This window comes from Glycine max, chromosome 4 (genome assembly GCF_000004515.6).
Source record: "Glycine max cultivar Williams 82 chromosome 4, Glycine_max_v4.0, whole genome shotgun sequence".
NCBI classification, from domain to species: Eukaryota; Viridiplantae; Streptophyta; class Magnoliopsida; order Fabales; family Fabaceae; genus Glycine; species Glycine max.
Genome location: NC_016091.4, coordinates 47,033,737 through 47,060,871, shown reverse-complemented (window position 1 = coordinate 47,060,871; position 27,135 = coordinate 47,033,737). Strand labels below are relative to the sequence as shown.

The 27,135-nt window shown below is 32.3% G+C and overlaps 3 protein-coding genes across 3 annotated transcripts; 1 reads left to right on the top strand and 2 right to left on the bottom strand.

Annotated features, from left to right (window-relative positions):
• Nucleotides 1–4,971: 4,971 nt before the first annotated feature.
• Nucleotides 4,972–8,541, bottom strand: LOC100815722 (probable receptor-like serine/threonine-protein kinase At5g57670). The gene is made up of 10 exons (XM_006578718.4): nucleotides 8,220–8,541; nucleotides 8,057–8,139; nucleotides 7,693–7,936; nucleotides 6,952–7,542; nucleotides 6,607–6,855; nucleotides 6,352–6,515; nucleotides 6,164–6,240; nucleotides 5,934–6,081; nucleotides 5,626–5,775; nucleotides 4,972–5,533 (listed from the first exon to the last, which is right to left on the bottom strand). The coding sequence occupies exons 1-10, from the start codon at nucleotides 8,371–8,373 to the stop codon at nucleotides 5,294–5,296; spliced, it is 2,100 nt and encodes a 699-aa protein (XP_006578781.1). The 5' UTR covers nucleotides 8,374–8,541; the 3' UTR covers nucleotides 4,972–5,293.
• Nucleotides 8,542–15,411: 6,870 nt separating this feature from the next.
• On the top strand, nucleotides 15,412–19,874 carry LOC121174798 (uncharacterized). Its single transcript, XM_041015007.1, has 2 exons — nucleotides 15,412–15,930; nucleotides 19,341–19,874. Exons 1-2 carry the CDS (start codon nucleotides 15,818–15,820, stop codon nucleotides 19,561–19,563), a joined length of 336 nt encoding a protein of 111 aa, XP_040870941.1. The 5' UTR covers nucleotides 15,412–15,817; the 3' UTR covers nucleotides 19,564–19,874.
• Nucleotides 19,875–21,207: 1,333 nt separating this feature from the next.
• On the bottom strand, nucleotides 21,208–25,530 carry LOC100775459 (vacuolar protein sorting-associated protein 20 homolog 2). Its single transcript, XM_003523169.4, has 6 exons — nucleotides 24,099–25,530; nucleotides 23,029–23,181; nucleotides 22,612–22,764; nucleotides 22,384–22,467; nucleotides 21,704–21,833; nucleotides 21,208–21,423 (listed from the first exon to the last, which is right to left on the bottom strand). Exons 1-6 carry the CDS (start codon nucleotides 24,198–24,200, stop codon nucleotides 21,398–21,400), a joined length of 648 nt encoding a protein of 215 aa, XP_003523217.1. The 5' UTR covers nucleotides 24,201–25,530; the 3' UTR covers nucleotides 21,208–21,397.
• Between the last annotated feature and the right edge of the window lie 1,605 nt (nucleotides 25,531–27,135).

Genomic DNA, 27,135 nt, shown 5'->3' with positions numbered 1-27,135 from the left:
TAATGAGTTGAACTTTAAAAATACAATAATAAAAAATTAATAGAATTTAATTTTGATTTAATGCATTCATATTTTTTAATACTATTTTTAATATTACCTTTTTTGTTTAATCATTTAAAATAGTTACATCATTGTTGTTATATCCAAAATATAATAGGTATTGTCAAATGATAATTTGTAATTAAAAAATATGTTGGTATAATTTGTCAGGGGAAATTTTAGGAGGACTTGAGTCTTGAAGAAGATGCCCAAAATTGATTGAACAAATGTTGATGTATGCACCACGATATTTGTGGCAATCTAAATGTAGCCCTCGAAGAAGATACGCCAAACGTTGATTTAAGAACAACTTCAGGTCCTATTGTTATTACTATTGGACTCAGCACACATCAACCCTCATCGAACTCTAGAGTTTAATTTGGACTAATTCAGAGGTCAAAGGTTTAATTGATCACAATTGTGCATGTTTGATTGAATAGAGGCCAAGAGCAACTTTGTAAGGAATCGAAAGATGAAACTCTAAAAAGATTTCAGAGTAAATAAAAGGAAGTAAAAACCTTTGCTACTTGTTGATTTGTGCATTCATGGTCAGACACTGAGCAAACTAGCCTATTCAATCAAGAAAACAAATCCTTAAGATTTAAATCAAGGATTTTTATCGAATTTGAAGAACGGGATGGAAAAGATAGCGGTGATGTTATAAAGAAGGCTTTAAACTAACTAACTTTAAAAATGCGCCAAAGGAGATTCCAAGAAGTGACTTATGAGAGTCAGGGCTTTATCTTCTTTAGTCCTATAGAAATGCTAGTAATAATATCATTTTTAATACTTTTGAACACACTTTACTAATGGCTAGAATTTATTGAAATAATTTTTTTTCATGGCACTTATTTCATTTAATGAGTTTCTCTCCTAACTTTATAATTTTTAATAAATTTAACTAATAATATAATGTATTACAAAGAGTGTATTAGAGAATATTTTGTTAACAATCCTTAAATTATTCTAATGCAAAATAACCTTATGATGTAGTATGAATTTTATGGTAAAAGTAATAATCCTTTCAGTCCTTTTTATAACAACTAAATTAGGTGTTAGGCTTACAATGAAGGCTTTAGACTAACTTGAAAGAGTAATGATAGAGAGACCGTTTAACAGTAAAACCATTCATCCAACACCCACTTACATGGCATAAAATATACCATTTTATTATTTAATATTTAATAAAAAAGAAAAAACAAAATAAAATTTTCAAATGAAAATGGAGATTTGGCTCATTTAGGGTGGAACATTTATTTTCCTCTACTTTATGCATTTCAATCTCCACTCCCAAAATCGACTTTCTCTACTCACTTTTGTGTTTGATTTCCAACATGGTGAATGATTAAATAACTTCCTTTGCAAGTTTGACTTTTGTTTGTTTCTTGTTTATCATTCATTTTCTCTTTGGTTGTTGTTTTTCTGACATGTTTGTCTATTTGGGAAGAGTCCTATGTTTGTACGGGAAAAGAATTGTGTTGGAGTTGAGGGGAAGAGCACACACACATTCTAGAGAGAAAATGAGAGGAATGGTAGAAAATCTCATTGATCATTTAGTCACTTGTGTTCATTGTGTTACACATGGATATTTATACACAAGTCACATATATCAAGTTGCATATCAGAAACTAGTAAGTTAATCACTCTAACAAATAATGTTAATCATTTATCAGAAAAATTGTAGTTAACCATATACCTAACAGAGGTAACCACAAACCATACATTAGTTAACACTTTGAATTACTCTGCAACAAATTAATTTGGGAACTAAAGGGTTTTGCTATGTGCGTGTGTGAGAAAGAGAATTTGGGGACTAAGGGGCTCTTGTTATATTAAGAGTGTTTTTAGGTTCAGCTTGTGTTAGTTGTGCTACACTCGTGCTTGATCTAGATTATCAGTGTAAAAAGACCATTAGTAGTAGGTTTGTTTCATGTCACAAGATAATGATATTCAAAGTCTTATTACTTAAGTGTTTGGTCCCTAGTGATCAATAGTCAATAAGTTCTTAATGCTTTTTCTGAAAGCTTGAATTTTATCCTCCACATCACATTGTTGTTAAGTGTTAACTTGATGAAAAACTTTCATCTTCATTTTTGTTAACCACCTAGTTTGTTGGGGCCGCTAGTTTTAACTTGGTCTAACAATCTAGAAGTCCTCTTAGCATAATTCAAATGTTGGACAACATGCTATACTCACATGGTTTAAGAAAAAATGATTTGAGACTTTATATTCAGCACAACAGAATTTTAATATTTGTCTTAATTTTTTAAGAGAAACAATGTTAATTTTGATGTCAACGGAGAACTCAATTCATATATGATTTTTCAAGGCTAATAATGTGTTAGGTTCATATGTAGCTTAAATTTTAGTTTTAGACATATTATTAACTTTTCATATAAAGATTATTAATTAAACTTAGTAATTGGTTAACCATCATTTTTTGAGATTGACATATACAAAATTGATCATGGTAATTGTACATAATATAGCATATTCATAAATTGAGGCCAACTTAATTATGTGCAACAATTTGACCTATGTGATTACTGAAGAAGCAGGAGGAACTTGTTTATGAGAGTGTGCAATCCATGAGCAAACAAAATGCTTCTAGAAACAAGCTTTTCCAATATGTTGGCCTATGGATATCTCAAAAGATTAAGGTTGAATTGTTATTCATTCTATTTGCGTTCTTTTCATTTGTGTGACTGCATTATCCTCTTGATTTCTTTATTGAATGTGATCTCAAACTTGTTTATTTCCTTACAACCATGCTTCCTTGTGTTATGCCATGATCATTGGTTGATCTATCTAACATTACCCACTATCATTGTTGCCACTAGTTTATATTTTCAAGGACTTATAGCAAAATATCATTCAAGTGATAGAAATTAGACCAACATAATATGCTCTATGTTATTATTTGTCAATTTTTTCATAAGTGATAAACGTCTATATACAAGACCAATTAAATATAGTGGTATCATGGTTTACATTTATTTGGAAAATTTAACACCTATTTTGTTATTGGTGTCCATTGCATAGAATCCTGCTCCTACCAGGATTGTTTCAACAAACCTATTCATGAAGACATTGTTCTTTGAACTTGCAGGCAAATTGAATCTTACAACCATGTTGCATTTTCGCTCCTAAAGTCATCAAAACTACTTATTATGCAGTTGGGATTAAATCTTTAGAAAATAAACTTAGTTAAAGTAATAAATACATGCCGATTCTTAGGTTCATGGCAGTTGGCAGTTAAGTCACGCCATTGAATTATACCAGACTAAATGCTGCTAATCACACGAAGCCTAAAACTGAAGAAGGAGCTAATAGCTGCTACATGTACTTTTTATAGTTTTTATTTTTATATAACAATACTTTTTGAAGGTTATTTTTGTATTTAGTAACTGACGAAAATGTGTAATACCTTTTTCTTTATAACAATGTGTAATATCTCTTGTAACTAAGGACGACTGAATGGTGGTTATTAGTAATTTGGTCTATAAATTGCCAGCTGATTTAGGGATAAAGGGTTAAAAGCTTTGTAGCTGTACTTACTCAAAAAGCCTACACATCTATCCTTTAATATACAATGTTATACACAAGCACATGGAGGAGAAATGTATAGACTTTCAACGGAAAAAGTGTGTTTGGTTTAGAAATTTTGACCTTCGATAATAAACGAAACGTACCTTATATGTGTATCGCTTTATACACATACTACTTGTATATTTGCATCTACAATAACAACATCAAAATTCTTAAGAATGTGTTTGGATGAGACAATTTAAAATTCTAAAAAATTTTAAATTTTGAGAAGTTTAAATACTTCAATTTAAATTCTTTTATTTTTAAAATTATGTGTTTGGATACCACCATTGACTTGATTTGAGTAATATCTCCACCTAAAGTGAAGCCTGTGCCACGCACACGGAACATTGTTATGATTCGATCCTAAAGGTTTCGTCATCGTGGATTCTGATCCACAGTGCAACAATTGCACCCGTCATGCTTCGCAGATCCCTCATCTTCATCCTACACTTGTTGTTGTTGTCGTTCGGATATGAGGTCGGCCTCGTTGGCTGGCGTGATGGCAGTGATGAGGCCGGCGTCAGTGCCAGCAGGGCAGTTGATGAGGATGAAGTCAGGGCAGCCCTGTGAACATGCTTTCAGCGCATCCACGAGCCAGGTAAGGGCCTTGCCGTCGAATCTGAGGGGAAGTTTGGAGTGGGGTTTGGAGATGCAGAGGAGTTCGAAGTTGGACCAGCACTTGTCACGGACGGGGGCTTAGTCGAGGCGACAGTCGCCATTGAGGATCTCAATCACGGTGTAGTTGATGCGATTCTCAAGGCCGAAGAGGAGGTCGAGGTTGCGAAGGTCAACATCAGCGTCGATGGCGACCACGGAGAAGCCGAGACGGGCGAGGAAGAGGCCAATGTTGGCGATGGTGGTGGTCTTGCCCACGCCACCCTTGCCGGAGGTGATGACGACAACGCAAGGGGTGGTGTCGGAGAACTTGGGCTTGTGATTCCATTGGAGAGCTCGTGGAGTCGTGGCTTCCGCAAGAGAAGAGAAAAGTTCAAGAGAAAAGAGAGAAGAGGAAGTAAAAGAGAGAATTTGAAATTCAATCTCTTGAAGATAGAATTTAAAATTCTATTCTTTCAACTAACTAAAATTCCTCTTAAAATTCTAAAATTTTGAATTTATTTTACTAAAATATCTAAACATTTAATTTTAATAAAAAAGAATTTAATTTCCTATAAAAAATATATTACCTAATTAAATTACCCTATCCAAACACCCTCTCAGAGAAAACATGCAAAATAGTTATAAGAAAAAAAGATTAAAAAAAAAAAGCACATGCCGTGTCTTAACGTCGACGAGACGACACTTTATGTGGACTTTGGATGTGACGATGTGACACCAGGCACCTAATAAGCAAGTGGCCGTTTCTCTCATAGTGGAATATATGTACTCTTCATTGTTTTGTCAAATTTTACACAATTAGCCCGTTAGAATTTGCTCCAAAAAGCCCAAACGCTCACCAACATGAGTTTTCTACAGCTAAAAGCTTTCCAGAATACACATTGAGACAAGCTACAAAGTCAAGGAGGGGGGGCTGAACTTTTTGCCGTTGGACCTCTCTTCCAAGACCCAATCTGCACTACTGCAGAATTTGAAAATCTAACCTAAGAGAAACAAAAACAATTATGAAACAAACATTTGATTCCATTGTGGCTTCAACATGAACTGGTTAGTCAAAACTTGAAGAGCGACTCCATCTTCCTTGCAAATAGTCCTCCAGAGAGACACTCTGCTCAGTGCTACTGATAGAAACCGTATCATCCTCCAAGTCTAGTAAAGCAAGGTTCAGGTGGGACTGAATGTTAGTTGGAACTGGTTCCTCATCACATCCATCAAGTTCCTGTGGAGCATTAACTTCTTGTTCTGCCCATCTTATCACCTCCTCATCACCATGCAGAAGTTTCAATATCTGTATCATTGAAAAAAGATGACTGATATTCAAAAGGACATAAAAGGAAGAACAAATGGAATGGAGCACATTTGCACAGGCAAAAGGCTTACAAGGTTGATTTGAGGCCGCAATCTAGGAATGCGTCTAATGCAGAGAGTAGCGGCCAAAATCATTCTCTTGATCTGGCAAGTGTTGTATTCACTGCCCAGGCTTGGATCAAGCAACTGGGAAAACTTCCCACCTTCCAAAATTGGTGTTGCCTGGATATTGTCATTAATCTCATTTAAGTCCAATTCATAGGATATAGTAGTATATGCAGGATGTTCAGTCCTTGTACTTGTACACGTTTCATTTATTTAAATACATTGTTGTAACAATCTTAGATGCTGAATTCATTATAAGTGAGAAAAAAACTTACCCACATAACAAGGCTCTCCTGGCCCTTTGGAGATTCATTGTTAATGGGCTTCCTATTTGAGAGAAGCTCGAGGAGTACAACACCAAAAGAATATACGTCAATTTTATCAGTCACTCTACCATGCATAAAGTACTCAGGTGCGAGGTATCTGCCAGATAAAACTTGTTCAGAACAAATCAAAAGTAAAGGTAAACAAGCCAAAGGAGGAGAACACTAGGGATGCTACTCACCCAAAAGTTCCGGCCACATCAGTACAAGTAATATGGGAAGAAGATGAACCCCAACTAGCCAGTCCAAAATCTGAAAGCTGATAAATAAGCACAAGGATTTAAGTATAACTGAAATCAAGTGGAAAAGGTTTCAAACCGTAACAATGTCATCACCTAACTGAGCAAGGGAAGAAAATATATTACAATACCTGAGGCTCAAAATCATCTGCAAGAAGGATATTAGAAGATTTCACATCCCTATGGATCACAGCCTGAGCACAGCCATTATGCAGATAATCCAATGCCTCAGCTACACCCACGGCCACCTTGTACCTTTCTTGCCAACCAAATGCACTACAGTCCACCTTGTTGCCTTTGCCAGAAAGTACAAGTAAGAAAGACAAATTAGAGAATGAAAAGGTTTTTATGCAATCGCTAGCAAACAAAGCCAAATAAACATCTACCATGAAGGTTTTCTTCTAGGCTTCCCCTTGATAAAAAATCATACACTAGTAGCAAATGGTTGCCCTCTAAACAAAAGCCAGAAATAGATATTATGTTCTTGTGGCGCAAAGTTGTAATGATCTCAATTTCCTGAACAAACTCCTTTATCACGTTTTCAGATGGCTTCAAAATTTTCACAGCCAATTCCTTGCCATCTGGAAGACATCCTCTGTAAACATAACTACAGCCACCTTTGCCAACCAAATTTTCTGAAAACACAAATGAAAAAAACTTATCAGAACATACCCCAAGCAAGCAACCAGAACAAAAACTAGGAAACAAAAGTTAAAATGGTGAAAGCTAACCAGATACAAAGTTGGAGGTCGCAGATACAAGTTCCTGCAAACTATATAATCGGCACGAGGACGTGTACTTTTCTTGTAATACCAACAATTCTTCGGGAAGGCTACTCAAATCACTGCAAATGGAGGGAAGAGTAAAGATAGTAGTTGTAGTAGATTCAAATGGTACAATGGCACCACTCACCCCATCAAGGGGGGAATCATCAATCTGCTCAATACTAATTTGTTTATGATCAGGATGGACCACAGCAGAAGAATGACAATTCGGCTGCCGCAATGCCCTTTGAAAAACAAACGTATTCTTCATAGAAGACTTATGGGTATGCTTCTTGTGATGAAACACGTGACGAAGCAGTGACCAACCAGGTTTATGCTTCGAGTTATCCACCAAAACCGAAAAACAAGGAGCATCATCAAGCTTCTTAAACGGAACCAAAGCAAGCGGATTCTCCTTCTCAACATCCCCACACAACCCTTGCTCAAACTCATTTCCAGAACACTCTTGCAATTCACAACTTCCACAACTCTTCATATTCTTATTTGTATAAACCACCAATGATTTTGACGACAAACTCGATCCTTCACACAATTTCTCTGCCACAACAGTAAAACTCTATCATTCTCAATTTTCTTTTTCTAACCTAACTAAAAAAGTAAAACACATTTCACTAAAAAAGCATGTTATTGAACAACAACAACGTCCTAAGTAAAACAAACGCAGAAATGGAAGGAATAAAGCAAAACCTCGATCACTGCAATTTCCATTAGCTTCTCTCCGGAACGCGATTTTGCCATTATCAACGGAGAAGACAGAGATACACTTGGGCAATTTCTTCGCGCAGTACTTTGCAACCCACGCGGAAGACCGAATAGTGTGATGAGATTTCGAAGTTCCCAAAATCACGGTGGAAACGCCAAACGCCTTCGCCTCTTGCACCAAGGCCTTCCGAACCGAGTCACCGCGACACACTTTAAGCCTCAGCCCAACCTGAATGGGAAACAAAAACCGTTACAGATTTTGGAAATGGAAAACGCAGTAACGGCTGGCTCATTCATTTCGCGTGGCTCGAAACGGAAAAAAAATAACGGCGAAAAACGAAAAAGGAACCTGTTTCAGGTTGCAGAAACCTTCGTAGACGGCGAGAACGGAATCGAATGTCTTCACAAGAGATAACAGCGACGCCGTTCCCTCTGTAATAACAACAAAAAAATAGTAATGATTCAGATTATTGAGAGTAAGAAAAAAAAAACCGTTAGAGAGAGAAATGAACCAGTGATGGTGTCAAGGACGTGAAGAGCAATGACGAGGTCGCCGGGCTCGGCGACCTTGACGAGAGCCCACGTCAGCAATTCGCGGCTGCGAGGATCTAATTTAACGCCGACGAGAACTTTCCGGCCACCGGCACCGTCGCCGATTAACTTCATCGGAAGAGTCACTTTGTGTGTGTGTGAGTTTGTTCTCTCTCTCTCTCTCTTTGGTGTTGGTTGCTTTATCTTGGGAATGGCGAGAGAGAACCGTGGTGTCTAAGGGGAATGAATGTTCCGGTGATTCGCGGGGGAGTGAGGGATTATGGCTTCGGTTGTGGACCGTTGGTTGTGCCGACCGTGATTCCATCTAGCCGCGTTAATCATCGCTTGGTGGACCCACCACGCTGACGTGGCGAATGCTGAGTCATCAGTGTGGTTCTGATTGGATGTGGCAAGACGCATGCAGGTACTGTACACTGTACTGCTGCAGAGTCCATCCTTTGAAAAAGACTGCTTTGCATTGCAATGCGGAACAGAACAGAACAGAAGTTGATTCCTTCTTCACAGTCAAAATTCAGACTCCATTCTGTGTTCTAATTTGATAACTGAGTTAATGGATGTAAATGTTTTTCTTTTTTCATCTTAGTTTACTAATACTAATACATCTTATATGTATTATTATTTTTTTAAACATTTTATTATTGTAGAGTATTTATTAACTTTATTAATAATTAATATTTATTAAAAAATTTAATTAGTTATCTTTAATAAAATTTTCTTATTTTAATTATATTTTTTCATTCACAAATTTGAATTATTATTAAAATTTGAACATTTTTTTTTACCAACCATTGGGTACAATTTCTGTTCATTTGACTTGAGGAATAAATATAAAAATAACCTCTCATCAAGACATTTACTACCAAATAAATTGGAAATTCTTATGAAAACTTGTGTTTTGAATCATTTTTGTTCAACATATTATAATAATTAATTAAAAAAATATAAGACTGTTGAGTTTTGTTGCATGCTGTGAATGTGATATACTAATTTTTCCATGCTTTATTATTTTTTATCACCAAATAAAAAGTCATCTCACTGAAAATGAGATCAAATACAATTAAAAAAACAAAAATAAATGGAGTTAAAGAAGTATAAACGAAACTAATTATCACCCATTATAGCATAATATCTGACCATTTAATAAAGATAAATAATATAATATACTATAATGTAATGTTTTTATATTGCTATTTAAATGCAGATTTTATATAAAGTTAATTGATTTCTATAATAACTATTTTAAATAATAAAGAATATTTTTGTAAAGGATTTAATATGTTTTACACTAGCATACATATTAAATCCTTTACAAAAATATTCTTAATATTGTCGTCTTAAAGTAAATATTTCGAAAGAAATTGAGAAAATGTTGTGTTTAATCAAAAGGTTAAAGTAAAATAGTAATAGCAATTCAACTTATGTTAATATTTTTAATAAACAGTGTTGAAATTAAAAATTGGGACTGCATGACTGTCTAAATCTCTGAAGATATCAAAACATGGAAGCTTGATGTACAGCAGTAAGAAACTTAGGGAGCTTTTACTCATTGGTTGGCATGTTACATGTTCTAATGTTATCATGAAAGTTGGCTAAGATGTTGTGTGGCCGAATATTTACAATTATGTGACAAATAATGATGTTAGTGGCCAAATCATTCAAAGGAAACTTTAATGCGGGACCACATATATTTAGAATGATTTTGCTTTCTTGTCCATTCATGTACACCATTAAATATTAACCAGCCAATTAAAATGGTGAACAACTTTTTTATGTTATTTTCAAGCCCATTAATATTACTAAAACTCTGTGTTATTCAATTAACAGATTGATAATTAACTATTGTATCATAACTACTGATTATTAATTCATGTATGAAATACTAATATTCTTTTTATTTAATATAATTTGTGACATAATTAACAAATAATTTTACATCTTAAACACATGAATAGAGATTTGATTCTCGATTTTAAGTATATGGCGAGACATTCATCCTTTGAGTCCATATATAAGAAAATTAGTTACTAGAAAAAATTAATCTATTAAATAAAAATCCATATATCAAAGAAACAACATTTCCCATAAAAAAATCAAAAATTAAAATAATACATATTATTTATTTATTTATTATTATTATTATTAAAGATTGGCGTGTGAAAGTCATTTTCGCTCAATAACTTGAAAATGGCTCCATAATAAATATTGATATAGTATAATAATGCAAAAGATCTCGTTATTATCATCTTATTTTCATAGTATCACTTGTTGTCTAGCATGTGTCCTCATAATTAAAATAAAATATACGAGAGTGTGCATGTGTGTCTCTGTTCTCTCTAAAGGCACGAGAGTTATACAAAGTTTGAATTTTCAGATAATTAATACTGATAGTTATAGTTAAAATATTTTATTTATGAGCGATGATATGTGGACGGACACATTTTCATCATTAAATGCGGTATAACTCATTTAATAGAAAACAATAGGGAGTAGTTATATTTAACAAATTTATGGGAAAATTCATAAAATTAGCTAAGTCTTGTTGGAAGATCCTGCCCCATGATTTCCCTAATATCTTCTAATAAATTCAGGATGTTGGAAGTTCGTGGACCAAAACTTGTGCTAAACTACTAGTAGTATAATTTTCACTAAAATAAATGCAACATTGCTAAATAAACATTAAAGACAAAAATATAGCCAAAGTTTTACGTGCATACCAAGAAATGAGGCGTGGGAAAAAATGTGGGGAAGCTAATGCAAAATATGCCATTACATTCCAAGAAGATGCCATAATCTATAAAAGAAAGTGTTGAACACTATACTTGCCACCAATTTTGTTGTAGAAGCGACCCATGCAATACTAGCCGTTGGAAAAGCAAACCAAAGACAAACGAGTGTGGTGGAAAACCAGAGATTACTTACGGAGTCAGAGATACTCTGAAACAAAAGTTTGATTCTTTTCCCCACTCAAGCTATAATCTTTGAGTATTCAATTCTAATTATGCTAATTTAGAGATTTTTGGGAATTTATGAATAAGATTACGAGTAGCTCACGATAAATTTTTTTATTACGTACAATTAGTAGTATGCAATAACAATAAAATAATGGAACACATCAAATTAAAGACAATGATAGCATAACTTTTGATGATATATTCGTGAACGCATCATTATTCTTTTTTTTTTCATTCATAAACATTATGTCTTTTACATTGATAATATATTGATGGTTCTTTGAATGTAATAAAGAAAATAAGTACGCGGCTACGTTAGTTTTTAAATATTTTTATTATTGATTCAGTCCCTTAAAAATTTAGAATGTCGTCACATTCATCCTTATTAAAATTAAAAATAATAACATAAAAGAATAAATTCAAATTTTATTTATTATCTTTGAAAGAGTGATCTAATGAGATTCTTTTTTTTTTTTTTTAAAAAGGATACGGCAACAAATTAAAAATTTATTCTAATAAAAACAATCACAGTAATGGTAGCAAGTGGTCAAAGCTAATTGAAAGAATTAAGAAAAATATGTTGTCTTTTATGCATCATAGGGCTCCAGCGGATAATTTCGATGCTCCTTTTTGTTTTCGTTACAACTCTTGCCAAGAAAGAGAATTTGGCAAAAGATCTTTATAGCTTGATTATCAAATTTAACTTTGTATTTACTTAACGTGAAGCCTCAAAAATTGCTGTTTCTCACGGCTTGAATCAACCAACTGTTAATAAAAAAAATTATATCAAATTAATCTTGTATTGTTACAAATAAATTATTCGACGAGAACTAAAAATAACCATTCCATAATTTCAATATTATATTGATATTTCATATTTCCTAAATGTGATACATAATTTTCGTTACACTGCCCGGTTAAAAAACTATTCATTGTACAACATTTTAATTACTCTCTTATAATATTAATAACTGTCCATATAACATCCGAAAGGCATGCATTATAACAGCACACTTGACCCTAACCTAAGTTCATATTACTGCATTGATAATAATAATTTTATTAAATGAATTTACAATAAAATTTTATCATTAAATGCTAAGTTTTGTATTACACACATTATTTCCATAAAATGATCAATCCAAATTACGATAAAAATATATTACTCCGAATCCCTACCATATATATTTGCATTGATATTCTTACAGGCTTGAGATGGGAATACATTTTTTTACATCTTCTCAATGGAGATGAGGTAACTTTGAAACGGTTTGATTCTTCAAAAGTAAGAGTAAAATAAATAGTATTAGTTGGAATAATAATCATAAATGTGTTAAAATATCAAGTTGATGTTCTCATCAACAATTGGCTGGTATTTAATATTTTATCCTTCCTCATTTTAAAGAAGCCAAATTCCTTTAAACCAGTTCCCTACTGTCCTTATTCCTTCCTACAAAGCTACTCAAACTGTGTTTATTTTTGTAGTAAAAAATAAAGTGAATTTTGTGTTTATTTCACATGTTAGAAGTGCGCACATGTAGTTGATATCATTTATCCTCGGGTAATCTGGCTAAAATCATGTACATAATAGTTATATAAAATGTTCCTAACAGCAAAAAAAATTAGGATTTATTTTGTATTGAAAGTATACATAATTTTAATAAAAAAATTGTCAAATTGATAATTTAATAAAATAATAAATATAATAATAAAATAAAAAATAATTCTTTATTAAAATTAATAACATGATAAATTAAATCTTAAACATATATATTTATGTTCTACGTTACATTTATATGTGCACCTAAACTTGGTAGCGTTGGGTTTCATTTGATGCCTTTTCCCTACCTTGAAATTTCATCCACCACTATTGAAGTCGAGATTAAAATAAGCGACCATTTTATTGCATAGAATAGAAAAAGGTAAAGGAAGAATATTTAAAATATTTCTAAAAAGAACATATGGGAAAAGACTTTTTCCATCTTTCTGATTGAAAATTGATGCTACCCACTACCTTTTGGCAGTATGGTCGAAGCTGCACTTCATGAAGCCAAAGGACAACTCTGGCCATAAGCTATAATTTAATCCCACCTCTTGATCACCTACTTTCATGAAGAGAAATTGAATTGTAAAAAAGAATGTACAAAAGTTATATATCAATCACAGAAATAAGAAAATAGAATATGGATTATGGAAGATGAGAAATAAAAAATAACAATTTATTATATGAATGAGTTATAAGTAATTAGAATTAAAATAATAATATGTACGACACTATGGATTGCTAAAAGATTATTGTCTGCATAAGCTTTGGGCGTGATTAACATGCCGTATATTCGTAAACCGTCCATTATCAAGTACCTACGCAAAATGCACGTTGTCTTTACTCCCTAGTAGTCATAATTCACACGTTTCCATGCATAAGAATATTTAGGAAAGAGGTTTTTATTAAGAATTTAGCCATTTTAAGAAATTTTATGGATATATTTGGTTTGCATTTTTTTTCATTTGTTATTTTTTATTTTCTTAAAATTGTTTTTATTTTTAAAAGATTAAAATTTTGAAAACATATTTTATTTGACTTTTTATTTTTTATTTTCAAGAAATAAAAACATTAAAAATATGTTTTCAAAAGAAAATGTATTTTTAGATTTGCTTAAAATTACATTTCTTCTTACCGCGTTTTCATTTTATCCAAAATGAGATTTTTGATTTTAACTGAAAACGAGATTGTATTATTTTCAGTTTGTGGTTCGTTTGGAAAAATATTTTCACTGGAAATGAAAACAGAAATCCAACTAAACACATTTTTATCACCATTTTTAATTTTTAGTGAAAATAAAAATAAAAAACAACCAAAATCATCCTTATTTAATTATCAAATTGCAGAAGAATAATAGAAGATACAAAATACAACTGAACGCCAGAGTAGTCGACGACATACAAATGACTCTAGAAAGTTTTATTTAAAATGAAGAGAAAGGAAATGATATTTTTTAAAAGTAAAAAATTCCCTTATTCAAGAATTATTTAAAGTAATAAGAATAAAATGAAGATTATTAAGAGACTAAACCTCTTTTCTTTTCCATCCAAACTCTTGGCATGAGGGGATTTACTGAGCTTTTTAAAATGATGACACTAAAACTTGAAGTTAATCATATCACCTAATTCTTTCTTACTCATTTGTGTAATCATTCCATGATTTTAGTTTGGATGGAAATTAACATTTCCCCCATCATTCATTCGATCAGGTCTCAAATCCTCGACGAAAATAAAAATCATTTAAAACTATACTATAAAATGTCGTGCATGAAAAATAAAAGGCAAACAAAAAAAGATTGAGAAAATTTTTCTAAATCGAAAACTGTCTTGGACATTTGAATCTCTGATTGCAAATCAGCAACATGGTTATGTGGCCAAAAAGATGCCGTGTGTGTATTTTGTGCAAAATATTAAAAGCCCATACGCACATGATCTGCAAATTAACAATAAACTGATTAGATGCGTCGGCCAGAATAACTCGAAAAAAATCTTCCATGCAGGAAAAAAAATTAATTCAATGGCTTTGATCCACAATAAAGCATTACAAAATTAATCTAACGATACAGATTCAATTTCCATGTAACTTATATGCTTTGATTAGATTAATGCATACACTAAAAAAAATCAATAAATTAGGAAATTGGCAGAGAAAATTGAGACATGATTTATGATTTGGTTACTAAGTATGGATTTAATGCTCCCTCCCTAGCTGCAGTCAAACAATTGCTATGGCTTGCCCTCGCACATGCTCCCTCAGATTTAGCAAATGGAGTGTTTGGTGACAGCTTACCCACCATGTGCTCCACAAACAGACGGTGTGACCAAATTTTCTTGACTTGAAAAAGATTGAAAATTTGGACCTCAATATTATTACAATATACATACTGGTTGATGCAAATGAAACAAAAGTCTATGTAATTTATGTCACCGTAGTGCATCTGCAGTTCTCATCCATATCTAAATAAGTAAACAAGCATGCATTACACATTACTTTTTCATGAGAAAAAGTTTTAAGAGATTGTCCTATTTCAGGCTCAGCGGTCTTCCACGAGGGCTTATAATGATATTTAGATATCACCCTACCAATAGAAGATTAAATATCATAGACAGGAATTGATCAATCCCAATACCCTCCATCAAATGGCTTTAAGGGCATACTTGTATTCCATAAGTCATGAAATTTAGGAACTATAATAAGTTTAACTCAATTTCAAAAGGTAATCTAAGAGGATAACTCTATACAAATTATGTTTTGATTTTTTTTTTTTCTGTAATTTGGGATGGGTTTTAGTCCTGGAAATTGCATTTTAAAACTTAAATTTTAATAAAATGCCACATGGTTAGGGACCAAAAAATCACATAATATAATTTTGTGAGGATAAAAATCAGACAATTTTTTTTAATAGAAACCAAAAACAAACTTTTGATGTTTTGCAGAAACCAAAACATATTTTAGCCTAAAAAAGACAGAAAGGCTCTTCTAGATGCCCAACCTGGTTTTCCTTCTATACAGTTACTGAGAAGAGATCAGACACCACAAATGGGGCAGACATTAGCAAAGTGAGATGGATCACCACACGTTAGTAGTACGAGATCCATTCTTGCCACCTCTACCACGAGATCCACGTCCACCAGTTTGCCTAGGATTCGAGGCTGGAATGGAATACTATTTGAACGTGTAACACTTCTGCTTCCAGTGCAATATGTTTTGTTTTTCTATACTACTTGAAACATCATCTATCACATAATTGAAAATAAAGAGTTGAAGCCTCTTCAAATATTAGATTCACAGATTATGTAATGGTGAGTGGTGATCATATTAAATTCAATTTTATAAATGTCAGTTTGAGCTATTTGGGTGGATTAAAAGCAGCCCAAGAGGAAGAGGTTGGAAGCTTAATCATTCTGTTGTCATCAAGAGTCTAGACATTATTATTATGTGCCAAGTGTCAAAGATGTGAGATAGTTACAAAAATTTGGCATTGATAATCAATGACAATTCTCCTGCCCTTGTTCCAAACAAGAAACTCCCCAAATAAAACTATGCACAAGGTAAAAAACACCAGCCAGTAAACTCAATTTGTTGAAATTCTTCATATTTGAGGCACTCCTAAGAGTAAATATAGCACAAAAGGCTGAAATATAAAAACTTCGTACCCCATTGCCCGGAGGCTCTTCGCTATGCGAAGGTATGGGGGAGGGATGTTGTACGCAGCCTTACCCTTGCATATGCAAAGAGGCTGTTTCCAGATTCGAACCCATGACCAACAAGTCACCAAGGCACAACTTTACCGCTGCAGGCTGAAATATAATTATACAAAAAAAAAAAAAAAAAAACAAGAGTTCACGTACACAGAGAAGTTGCATTCCTGTGATTGACATGAGTAGAACTTCCTTCCCCTGTTATTTACTGTATTTGCAGTTCGCAAAACACATGGTGTTCCACATGAACTGCATGAAACAAAAGCTTCCCCTGCATTGTTTAATGGTTTACAAAATGCAAAGTTTTAAATTTCAATTTTGACAGCTGCTAAATGACTGCAAAAAGCATGATGAAGGAAGAACAAGAATTTCTAACATGATGCACTGAGTTAAGAAGATTCCGTTTTTGTTTTTTTGTCAAATAAGTCAGTTCACACTTTTTAACATCCCCGTAAAAAGTATATACACAAGTTACAAACACAAACCGTAAATGTAGAAACAAGCAAACCATTAAAATTTAACACTTATCATCTATAACATAGGTTGCTGCGGAGAAGACAAATTTGTTTCTAGGGCATGGAAGGTTGATAACCAAAACACAGAGGGCAATATAGATAAAAAAAAAAAAACGAGAAAAATGGAAACAGAAAAGAGGAAAAGGCAAAAATATGAAATCTTGAAACATGTTGCAGTGGTGTCTACTATATGCCTAAAATACAAAGAGAGACAAGAAATCTTGAAAATGGAAAAGACAAATAGTAAAATTCCTGAATCAAAGCTTTATATGGTTTCCCAGACCTAGATTTGATAAAAGAAATTGTGTGCTCACACTTTATGCAGTTTAACCTACAGGCTACAGTAAATTTTATGCCAACATGCACAGAAAAGAACAGAAATTTCATCATGATCAATGAAAAGCTTCCCAGCATTCAAACCCTAATCCCAATACACCCCAATGATCATTGTGTAACTAAGCATTGCATAGCACGGGAGAGCTTTTCAATTAGTATCAAATGTCAGACCAAGCCCAGAGAATTAACACTAACCAGTTTATAGTAAACTCCTCACTAATCCATCATTCCGAAGCAATACACATTCAGTGTATTCATGAATAACTGTTACCATTTGCTCAAATTCCTGTGGCAACACTAAATATCCAAGAAATACATTTTTTATTTCTCTAGATAAACTAAACTGGCATGGAATTTTAAAATCTACGGAGACCATACCATTATGTTCATTTGTTCCACAATGTTGAACATTCCCATAACGTAAAGGACAATCAGTGGAAGAATGTCTCGTTTCTCGACAGTTCATGCAAACTCCTTGCCTTGGGTTAGTATGATGGGCATTGCTGGTAGGTGTAGTTGGTCCTAGAGGTCTTGCTGGAAAACATGGTAAGGTACAATGAGAGGATTGCAATATTTATTTATTGAAACAATAGGAATGGCAACTCACTCACTTGTCACCACAATTCTAAAACTTATTTTATGCTGAAGATTAAAACAAAAACAAAAGTAAAAAATAGCTTAGTGGTATTAATAGTATCCATAAAATGAATGTTACCGTCTCCTAAAAATGTTTGCATGTCATTAATCCACTTACACATTATGTATTGAAACTGCCATACTCACATAGGTTATCTCATAAGTTTTTTCACATTAAATGCTTACAACTATTGTTCAACACAAAATCACTCTGCATAGGTGTATAATCCAGCTAACCGGTCCATTCAACACAAAATCACTAATCAGAATTTGGGTGTGATTATTCGAAGAGTTTCTCTCCAATGGTGAAGCTTGTAACTATTAGACTTATTCTAACTTTAGATCTCACTAGTAACCGGTCCATTCAACATGTAGATGTCAACAATGCATTTTTAAATGGATTGCTGGAGAAGGATAATTATGACGACACAGCCACGGGCTTTAAATTAAAAAAAAAAAAATCTGCTCTTGTTTGTAAGCTTCAGAAAGCTATTTATGACTTGAAACAGACTCCTCAGGCTTGGTAAGAGAGGCCTACTAAAACCCTCATTGGGTTTGGATTTGTTCAAAGTAAATGTGATCCATCTCTCTTAGTTCTCAAGACTATTGTTGGCTGTCTTTATGATCTCATCTACGTAGATGACATTATCTTAACAGGCTCCTCTTCTAGTCTACCGCAATATGTCATCTCTCAACTTCATTTTGTTTTTGCCTTTAAGCAACTTGGTGATCTAGAATACTTTCTAGGCATCGAGTTTAAACACCTCTCTAATGGCTCTCTACTCCTCTCACAGTCTAAATATATTTGAGATCTGCTTGCCAAAATTGTGATGGCAAATGCTAAAGGTATGTCTACTCCTTTGCCTGGGGGGCTGAAACTCTCCAACAAGATAAAATAAGATATAGGATAACATTATCGTATATTAGTAGGATAGCATAGGACTTATCGTGGTCACCAATTTGTCCCAAGTGGATCTTCATTTTGGTCTTTATAAAAAAAATTATTTGTTTTTTTTAAATTATTATTTTTAATCAATATAAAATGATTACATCTTCTCTAAAGTGAGCAACCAATTTTAGAGGATAAAGTAATCAATCTCATCTATTGATGAAAAAAAAATCAATTGTTTATATTACATATGCATAATAAATCATAGATGTGTTGAAATTACTTACTTTAGCCTTACTCACTTTAAAAAAGCCAAATCCAATCATTTAGCCCTAACGTGCAAGTCGGACACATTAGGCTTGGAACCCAATGTTGACATTTACTTGTTGAGCTTTGTATTAATTATTGATCTTTCTATTAAGTGTTTTTCTGTCTCCCTCCCTCCCCCTAAAATGAGAAAAAGAAAACTTGAACCAGTCTTTAATTTTTGTCAATTGCTATCACTGGCAGTGTGAGGAAGGAGACAATTCGGATAAACTGGGCTGCATATCCTCTTTACCACGCCCCAGAAGTATTTGCACCATTTATATTGGACGGGCGGCATCTATACTACGTTAATGCATTTGAAAATGCAGCTAGCACCATGGAGACAAGTGCTGTGGCAGCTGAGAATATTAATTGCCCGACTCATACTGTCAAGATATTTTGGCCAAGTAATTGTGCATTCATCTAATTTGTCTGCAAGTTCTCAAGGAGAGGGTACTCATTTAGATTTGTGATGCAGTGATTGTAAGATATTACTAATAGTTTGGAAGATGCTAGATTTTATATAAATTGCATCCGAGCATTTGGAAAATCATACAATGTATAAACACTGGTTAATAAATGATTAGTCTCCGCCGATAAAGCCGATACATTGCCTGTTAATTTATAAAAGAGAATGTTGGGAGAGGTAAAACTGATTATGTTTATAGTTTGAAGGGATTAGTCTCTCACTGTTGACTAGAGATACCCTTAATGCATGGAACATGAAGACAAAAAAACTCTCTCCCATGTATTTTATTATTCTATTAATGGACAGTGTGTGAATATGAATGTTAAGATTGCAATTTCTAAGGAGGATTCCCTCAAGTTTGTGTCAGTTTGGTAGACACATCTAGGATGTATATTTGGTAATGTAACATTTAGGGAGAGGGGATGCAAGAGAGAGAAAGTTTCCGAACTCAAAAAGCTTTTTATGAGACACTTACATTTATCTCTGTCCAAAGAGACAAATGGGGATTCTAACTTAGGACCTATCAAATGCTATATGTGTCTTGCTTCACTTGATTAACTCCTTCCCTTGGGATTATCTAAGAATAATAAGATGTGTTTAATATGTAGGTTATTTTTTTCATTTGTAGTAAATATATTTTCTACCAATCATGTTTCCTATTAATCCTGATTTCTAAGAATGTTATAAATGGATTTGATATGTTTAGAAGATTCTTAGAAAGAACTACTAGAAATGTAGACAATGTTTTATTTGTATGCTAAATTTTTTTCCACTTTCATGGGAATCTTGCACTCTGCTCCCACGCATGAAAATGTTAGGGACTATATGGTTTAAGATTTTTTTATTTTTAATTAAAATGTTGATTTTTTTTATTTTCTATTTTTAATGATTTGTACAAGAAATAAAATATTTTTATTTTTATTTTTTTACTGCTCTCTGTATAAATTTTTAAAAATAATAAGTGAAAATAAGACAATTTTTTGTAATTAAAAATAATAATAATAATAATATTTTCTTGAACCAATTAACTCGTTAAGTTGATAAGTTCGTAGACTTTCTAAATTATTATTAGTTTAATGAGTTGATATCAATATTGATTCATTAGGAAATTATAGAAATTTCAACTGATCAATATATAAGACATTAATTAGTTATTATTGTCTAAATTTATAAATCTTTGATAAGTTAACATGATGTACAGATCTCTAAAGTTGCATTTTAGATTGTTAGCATTTAGAACCTAGGGATTACAATTTAAGATGGTTTTAAAACCGCTAAAACCAAACCAAATTTTTAGTTTTCATGTTTTTTTCTTTGGAAATTTTGGTACTATCATTTATTATATGCCCAACGACTCATCTTAATATATAGTATGCTGCGCAATCAACTCCACAAACTAAACTGTAAATCCTAAACACACTGACCTGGTGGCTGATGAATCAATGTTTCCACAAGGCAGTCAAGAGAGGCACAACTTCATCAACTGGATGTTTCGGGTTATTATTGGTCAATATTATCGCTTAACCTTGGAAGTATCTAACGTAAATAATGTGAAAGTAGTTGCAAGAGGGACGGGGCGTGTGATTTTCTCAGTACAAATTCTTGTTAAAACTGATGTATTATTATACATGCAAATCTGTACAAATTCAATGTCTCTGCAAATAGTAAAACCAATCAAACTCCAGTAACTGCACCAATTTTGCAACAGAATTTGTAAGAATACAGGCAAAAACAGTCAGATTGTATGCCTTGGTTTGCAAAGCAATTGACATGTTTCTAGTCGCAATGTTCTTCAAGCTGCCAACGGTTCCTCCATAACTGTTTACATCATCAGTCATTAGTGGTTAGCTAATTTCTTTTCCTATTTTTATTGGGGGAGGGGGGTTGGAATTATTAGATAGTTCAGGAATATCACATGTTTATGGTCCTAATCGATCTCTAATCTCTACATGATATGAAATTCGAGTTTTTCCAATTTATGAGAAAGAATTATAGCAGTTAATTATGTGTCATGTAGAGATTAGTAGAGATCATGATGATCCCAGACCATCTATCTACTAACTTCACAGGGGGATAGAAAGAGGGGAAGATCAGATACCTTTTCCTTTTGTAGATACTTCAGCATCACTGGTAACTGGTGCTTTGGTTGGGACATCAGGAAGGTCCAACTTTTCTTCAATTTCTTCATGAACTGAGGGAGGAACTTCGGGAAGATCTTGGACTGTAAGCTGAAGCAATAATATGAACTCTGTCAATTTCCACATAATAACAACTTACAGGGGCATGATGCTATTTATGCCTCTTTGATTAAGAATTAATTGATTTTTCCTTGGGTGTGACTTAAGTTGGTATTTCTTTTATCATATTCCTAATTTTGAGTTCACACTTTCTGCAGTCAATCGAATGCTATGTTTTTTGCAGGCAGCACAATTACCAGACAGTTACATTACGCTGCTAATAGCAGTACACATCTTTTTACCAATAGATCACATGCCACAAAAAATCTTAGATACACATTCATCATACAACAAAAGTAAAGCAAATTCAACCAACAAAAGAAGCTCCATTAACCTTGGCTAGTACAATAATAATATTCCCATGCCATTCCCCCAGCAAGGAGGTACACTATGTGAAAAAGGATTAAATTGAAGCATAATATGTATGTCCCTTCCGTACTACTATGATTAAACCCAGTTCAATTGGTACAGTTTGAATATGATATTCATATTGAGGTGAGTAGAACAAATACAAAATTAAAAAAAATGGAAATCCATGTACCTGGATTTCCAAGTCCTCAAATTCCGCTAAAATCTCCTCCTCGTCTTCTGCTGATAACTTCTCCCCCATTATTTCATTAATTTCCTTCAAATTCAACAAAATTATGGCAACCATCAGTAAACATCAAAGGTTAACAGAAAGAAGCATCAAATTTCCATCTAGACATGGAAAATTGGAAACAGTTTTCAAAAGGAACAAGAGTAAGCATAACAGGAAAGTCAAGCTCACATCTTGATAAGCTTTAGCTTCAGCAGTGTCATCCATAAGTTTCTGAACATCTTCAATGTTTATCTCACTTTGTATGGCTTTCATTGCATCATTACCAGCTTTCAAACTTTCAAACACAGCCTTCTGCTTGCTAGCCAGTTCAATATCTGCTAACTGAAAATGTGTATGTATTTGTTTTTGATGTATAATCGAGTTAAAAGAAAGAAATGTCAATGCACAATAATCTCCTCTAAACATGAGTACAAGACACCAGAAGGGAAAATGACTGAATTGGCACATAGAAACAGACAGTTGTAAAGCCACCAAAAGAAGCAAACAGGTAACAACATAATTATTTCTAAGGGACAAAAAGAAATAAAACAAACAAGAAAAGTAAAAATATGACAGAGGATAATACGATATAAATTAAAATATTACTTGTTGCTCAACATTTATAAGCCAAGCATCAACTTGCTTCAACAATTCTTCTTGTGTCTTTTTTTTCTTTAGTGCTAACAAGGCCCTGTCCTTCTTCTTTTCACGAATCAAGTCTCGTGCAGCTTGCTTTTCTGCTTCAATAACAGCATCTAGCTGGAAAACAAGAAATAAAAAAGAAAAATAAAACTGAAGTAAGGCAACATATCCTATAGGGTACGGCAGAACTTATATTCTAAATAAAATGCTCTATCATCGTTGACAACAACAAAAAAAGTGTAAGCATCATTGACATTCTCAACTGACTAGTCTTACAATTAACATACTTAATAGCATTTTATTGAAGTTTATTTGCCAGCCAATTTGAACAAGGAACCTAAAGGGAAACAGTTGAAAAACTACACTTCACAACAAAAGACATATGCATGAAAAGAATGCAGTTAACATGTACGCTCACATACCACCATACAATTTCAATTAGAAGCATGCTCCATACAAACAAAAATACAGAGCATGCTAATGATTAAAAAAATGTGTTGGTCTAGCTTGTACAGTTCAGCTCATTTATTCTTTACTTTGCAGGCGGTTACCAGATTAATTTGAATGGAACATATTATAAGGGCAGGATCTGTCCACTGAGCTTGCAGCAATTCTTTTTTTTTTTTTTTCTTTTTTTGGTTTTCCACATGTATCCTCCTTCGGAAACAAACAATCCTGTTCAAGACATGATTGGACACTAAATGTGGGATGCTCTTAAGAAGGTTATAATATAAGCGTGCAGTGTTTGAAGTTCTATGGCATATTAGCTTGGAGCAGAATATGCCTAATTTTAAGGATAGGATACAAATACTATACAACCATTTCTTCAGAAAGCCCAACATTTATTCATTCTAACTATAACAAAGAAAGAATTCCAAAAGACCCAAATTCATTTATTTATATCTTAACTAATATTAGAGGCAGAACTCGTCCTGATCATATTTTCCCTATGAAAACCCTATTGTCTTATAACAATAGAATTCACAGTCACAATTCACAAAGGCATAAATTGATTTGGGGGAAAAGAGGGTAACCTTCTGTTGATATTGGGCGAGTTTGCGTCTCTGGGTCTTGAGAGCGAGAATTGCTTTATCGACGTCTGTTACCTTGGGCTTCTTCACGAACAAATTACCCATCGATGATTATTCTGATCTGATTTCTCACTCTACGGAATCGAATCGATCATAGAGGAAAAGGGGTGCTGTTGATGATCATAGCTGTAGCTGCCAGCGAATTCAACAAACTGAGCCAAACAAACACTTTCGCAGCTAAAGTGAACAACCTGGTCACAACGTAGGAAAAAAAAAAAAGAGAGAAAACCACTATGGTTGTTTATCTTCGTTGGTTGTCGAAATTTTTAGAGTCCGTTCGGGTGATTTTTTTGTTTTTAATTTTAAATTTATTAAAAACTAAATTCAGTTTTAATTTTGAGGACTGAGTTTCAGTTTTTTTGAATTTTTTTTTATCATGTTTCATTGTGAAATTATACAACATAAAAAAATAATTAAAAACTATTAAAATAAGTCTCACTTTCCTATTTCGATTTTATTTCTAGTAATTATCCTGAGAGTCAATTCAAAATAAAATCTCTTGTTCCTAATTTCCCTTTCCTCACCTAAGCCTTCTCACACACAGTTACATATATTTAAATTTCAATTTTGTTAGAAGAAGTTATAGTAGTAATAGCAAAATTTACAAAAATTGGTCTTTATCCTTTGAAACCATTATTCCAGCCATAATAGAATCCATCTTTCACACACACCTTTTTCATTAAAAATTTCTTTAGTTGATAGAAATTGGAGTAAAAGAAGAAAGTGATAAAGGCTTCATTCTTGTTCTGGAAACACCATCACCGTTCTCTCACGCTCATATATTTTTTTCATACAAATAGTTTTAGGCTTACGAATTAGAATAATATACGGCTTTTTAAATAAAACTTTCTCTCTTTCTTTTCTTTTCTGAGAAATATAGGAAGGAGAAAGAAAACTTTTTGGGCCTATTTTTCTTGTATCAACACCACAATTCAATTCAGGAGAGTAAAAAAATTAAAACTTCTTCCTTTTCGTATCTCAATTGAAAACGTGAGAGATATGGGGTTAACAGAAAAGAGAAATCAAAATTTTAAGGCTTGAGCAATTAACAACAGATTCAAATGAAAGCTTGAGCATGATATCCCCTTCATCAATCAATACACATACACATACACATTATCACACATAGATAAAAAAACCCTCTCAGAAAAACCCTCAAATCTACTCCCCTTAAACAAGTCTCTACTTCCCCAAAGAAAACAGTGACCGTAGGCGAGAGGCAGGTGGCGACGACCAGCGACCAGTGACCACGAAGAACGACGGCGAGAGAGTGGGTCGCATGGAGAAAGAGGCCGAAGAGAGATAGAGAACTCGTGGAGACAAGAGAGAGGTAAGGGTGTCTAAAACTAACAACAAAATCCCACAAGCCATTTTTTTTTTTTTACAAATAAGGGTTTTAAAAACCTATAAAAAAAACCAATTCAGCCCAAATTTTGTCGAACATGTTTTTGTTTTGAATTTTCATTTTAAAATAAAAAATCGGAAACTTACAACCACTCCCAACAAGATCTTAATTTCTAATTTTTTTTATTAGTTGGGCAGCTTATTCCACTTTTTGATAAAACCATTTGTAAAAAAAAAATAACATTTTTTGAATTTGTAAAAGAATATTTTTTAAGACATTAGCTTTTTTCTTTTTAAAAAATGTTAACTTTAAGTTTATTGTTTTTTATTTTTATTTTGTCTTTAAACATTTATTAGACTTTATTTTTAATCTTTTTTATTTAAAGTAAAATTTTATGTCGATTCACATAATTTTATATTTTTTAATTACTTCAATAAATAACTTTATTAAACATTTCTGATTTAATAAGATAATTTTTTAACTTTTAATTAGTTTTATATGATGTAGCCTACCTAATTTTGTCAAAAATAACTTTAATCTATGATCTTTAGGAGCTTATGTGAGCTTTTGTTCATTTTTATATGTTTTATTTTATTTTTTAAAATAAATTTAATTATAATATAATTTATAATTATTAAAGAATATATGTAAATTAAACAAGGTTTATTATAATATAATGACTAAAATATGTAAATTAGATTATCAATTTATATCATATATTTTCAAACCTTGTTTTATAACATATTTATATTAATAAATATATTATTCAAAGATATTTTACAAAATATTATTCTTTAGAAAATAAGGAACGTGATATTTTTTGGTGAATTAAGAAGCATGATGTATCTCTATAAGGAACATGGTAATTATTTTGGATGAATTATAAAATGTAACTTATATATTATTATTATTGTTGCACACCATAATTATGACATTTAAATGTTATTGTAATTTTTTTTTATAGATAAATATTGTAGGAAATCAATTTATTTAATAAACCAGAGAGAAAATATTTATTATTTTGATTGAAAGTAAATTTATTAATCTAAATAAGAAAATGATAATAATTAATTTGAAAGAATCATTAAAAATAAGTGTTAATAGTCAATAAAGTATACACAATTAGTTAGATAAGGTGCATGAATTATTATAAACTTCTAATATTATATTCAATTCTTACATTAAATTAAGTAACATTAAGTAATTACTTACTCTTATTATGTGCAATGTTGCGCAACATTAGAAAAAAATGTTATTGTTATTATTAATATTATGAGTATGTTTGACAAGATATTTTAGTTAATTTATAGTTTAGTTTTATTGTTTGGTAAGTAAACTTTTGTAATAGCTTATAACATTTTTTTTGAAACACTATTTTATAGTTTTTTTTTTATATTTTTTTCTATTTTTATTCTTTATGTGTTTATTTAATTTTCTAGTTACTCTTTTAAAATAAATTATGATTTTATTATTTTTTTGTCATTTTACACTTTTTAGTTACTTTAACAACTAGTTTTAGTAAACACTTATAATTTAATAAGTTATCTTTTCAGTTAATTTTATCGAAAGGTGTGAATATGAGTAAGATTGGATACTTAAATACCCACATCTATTAAAATTTATGAACAATTATTT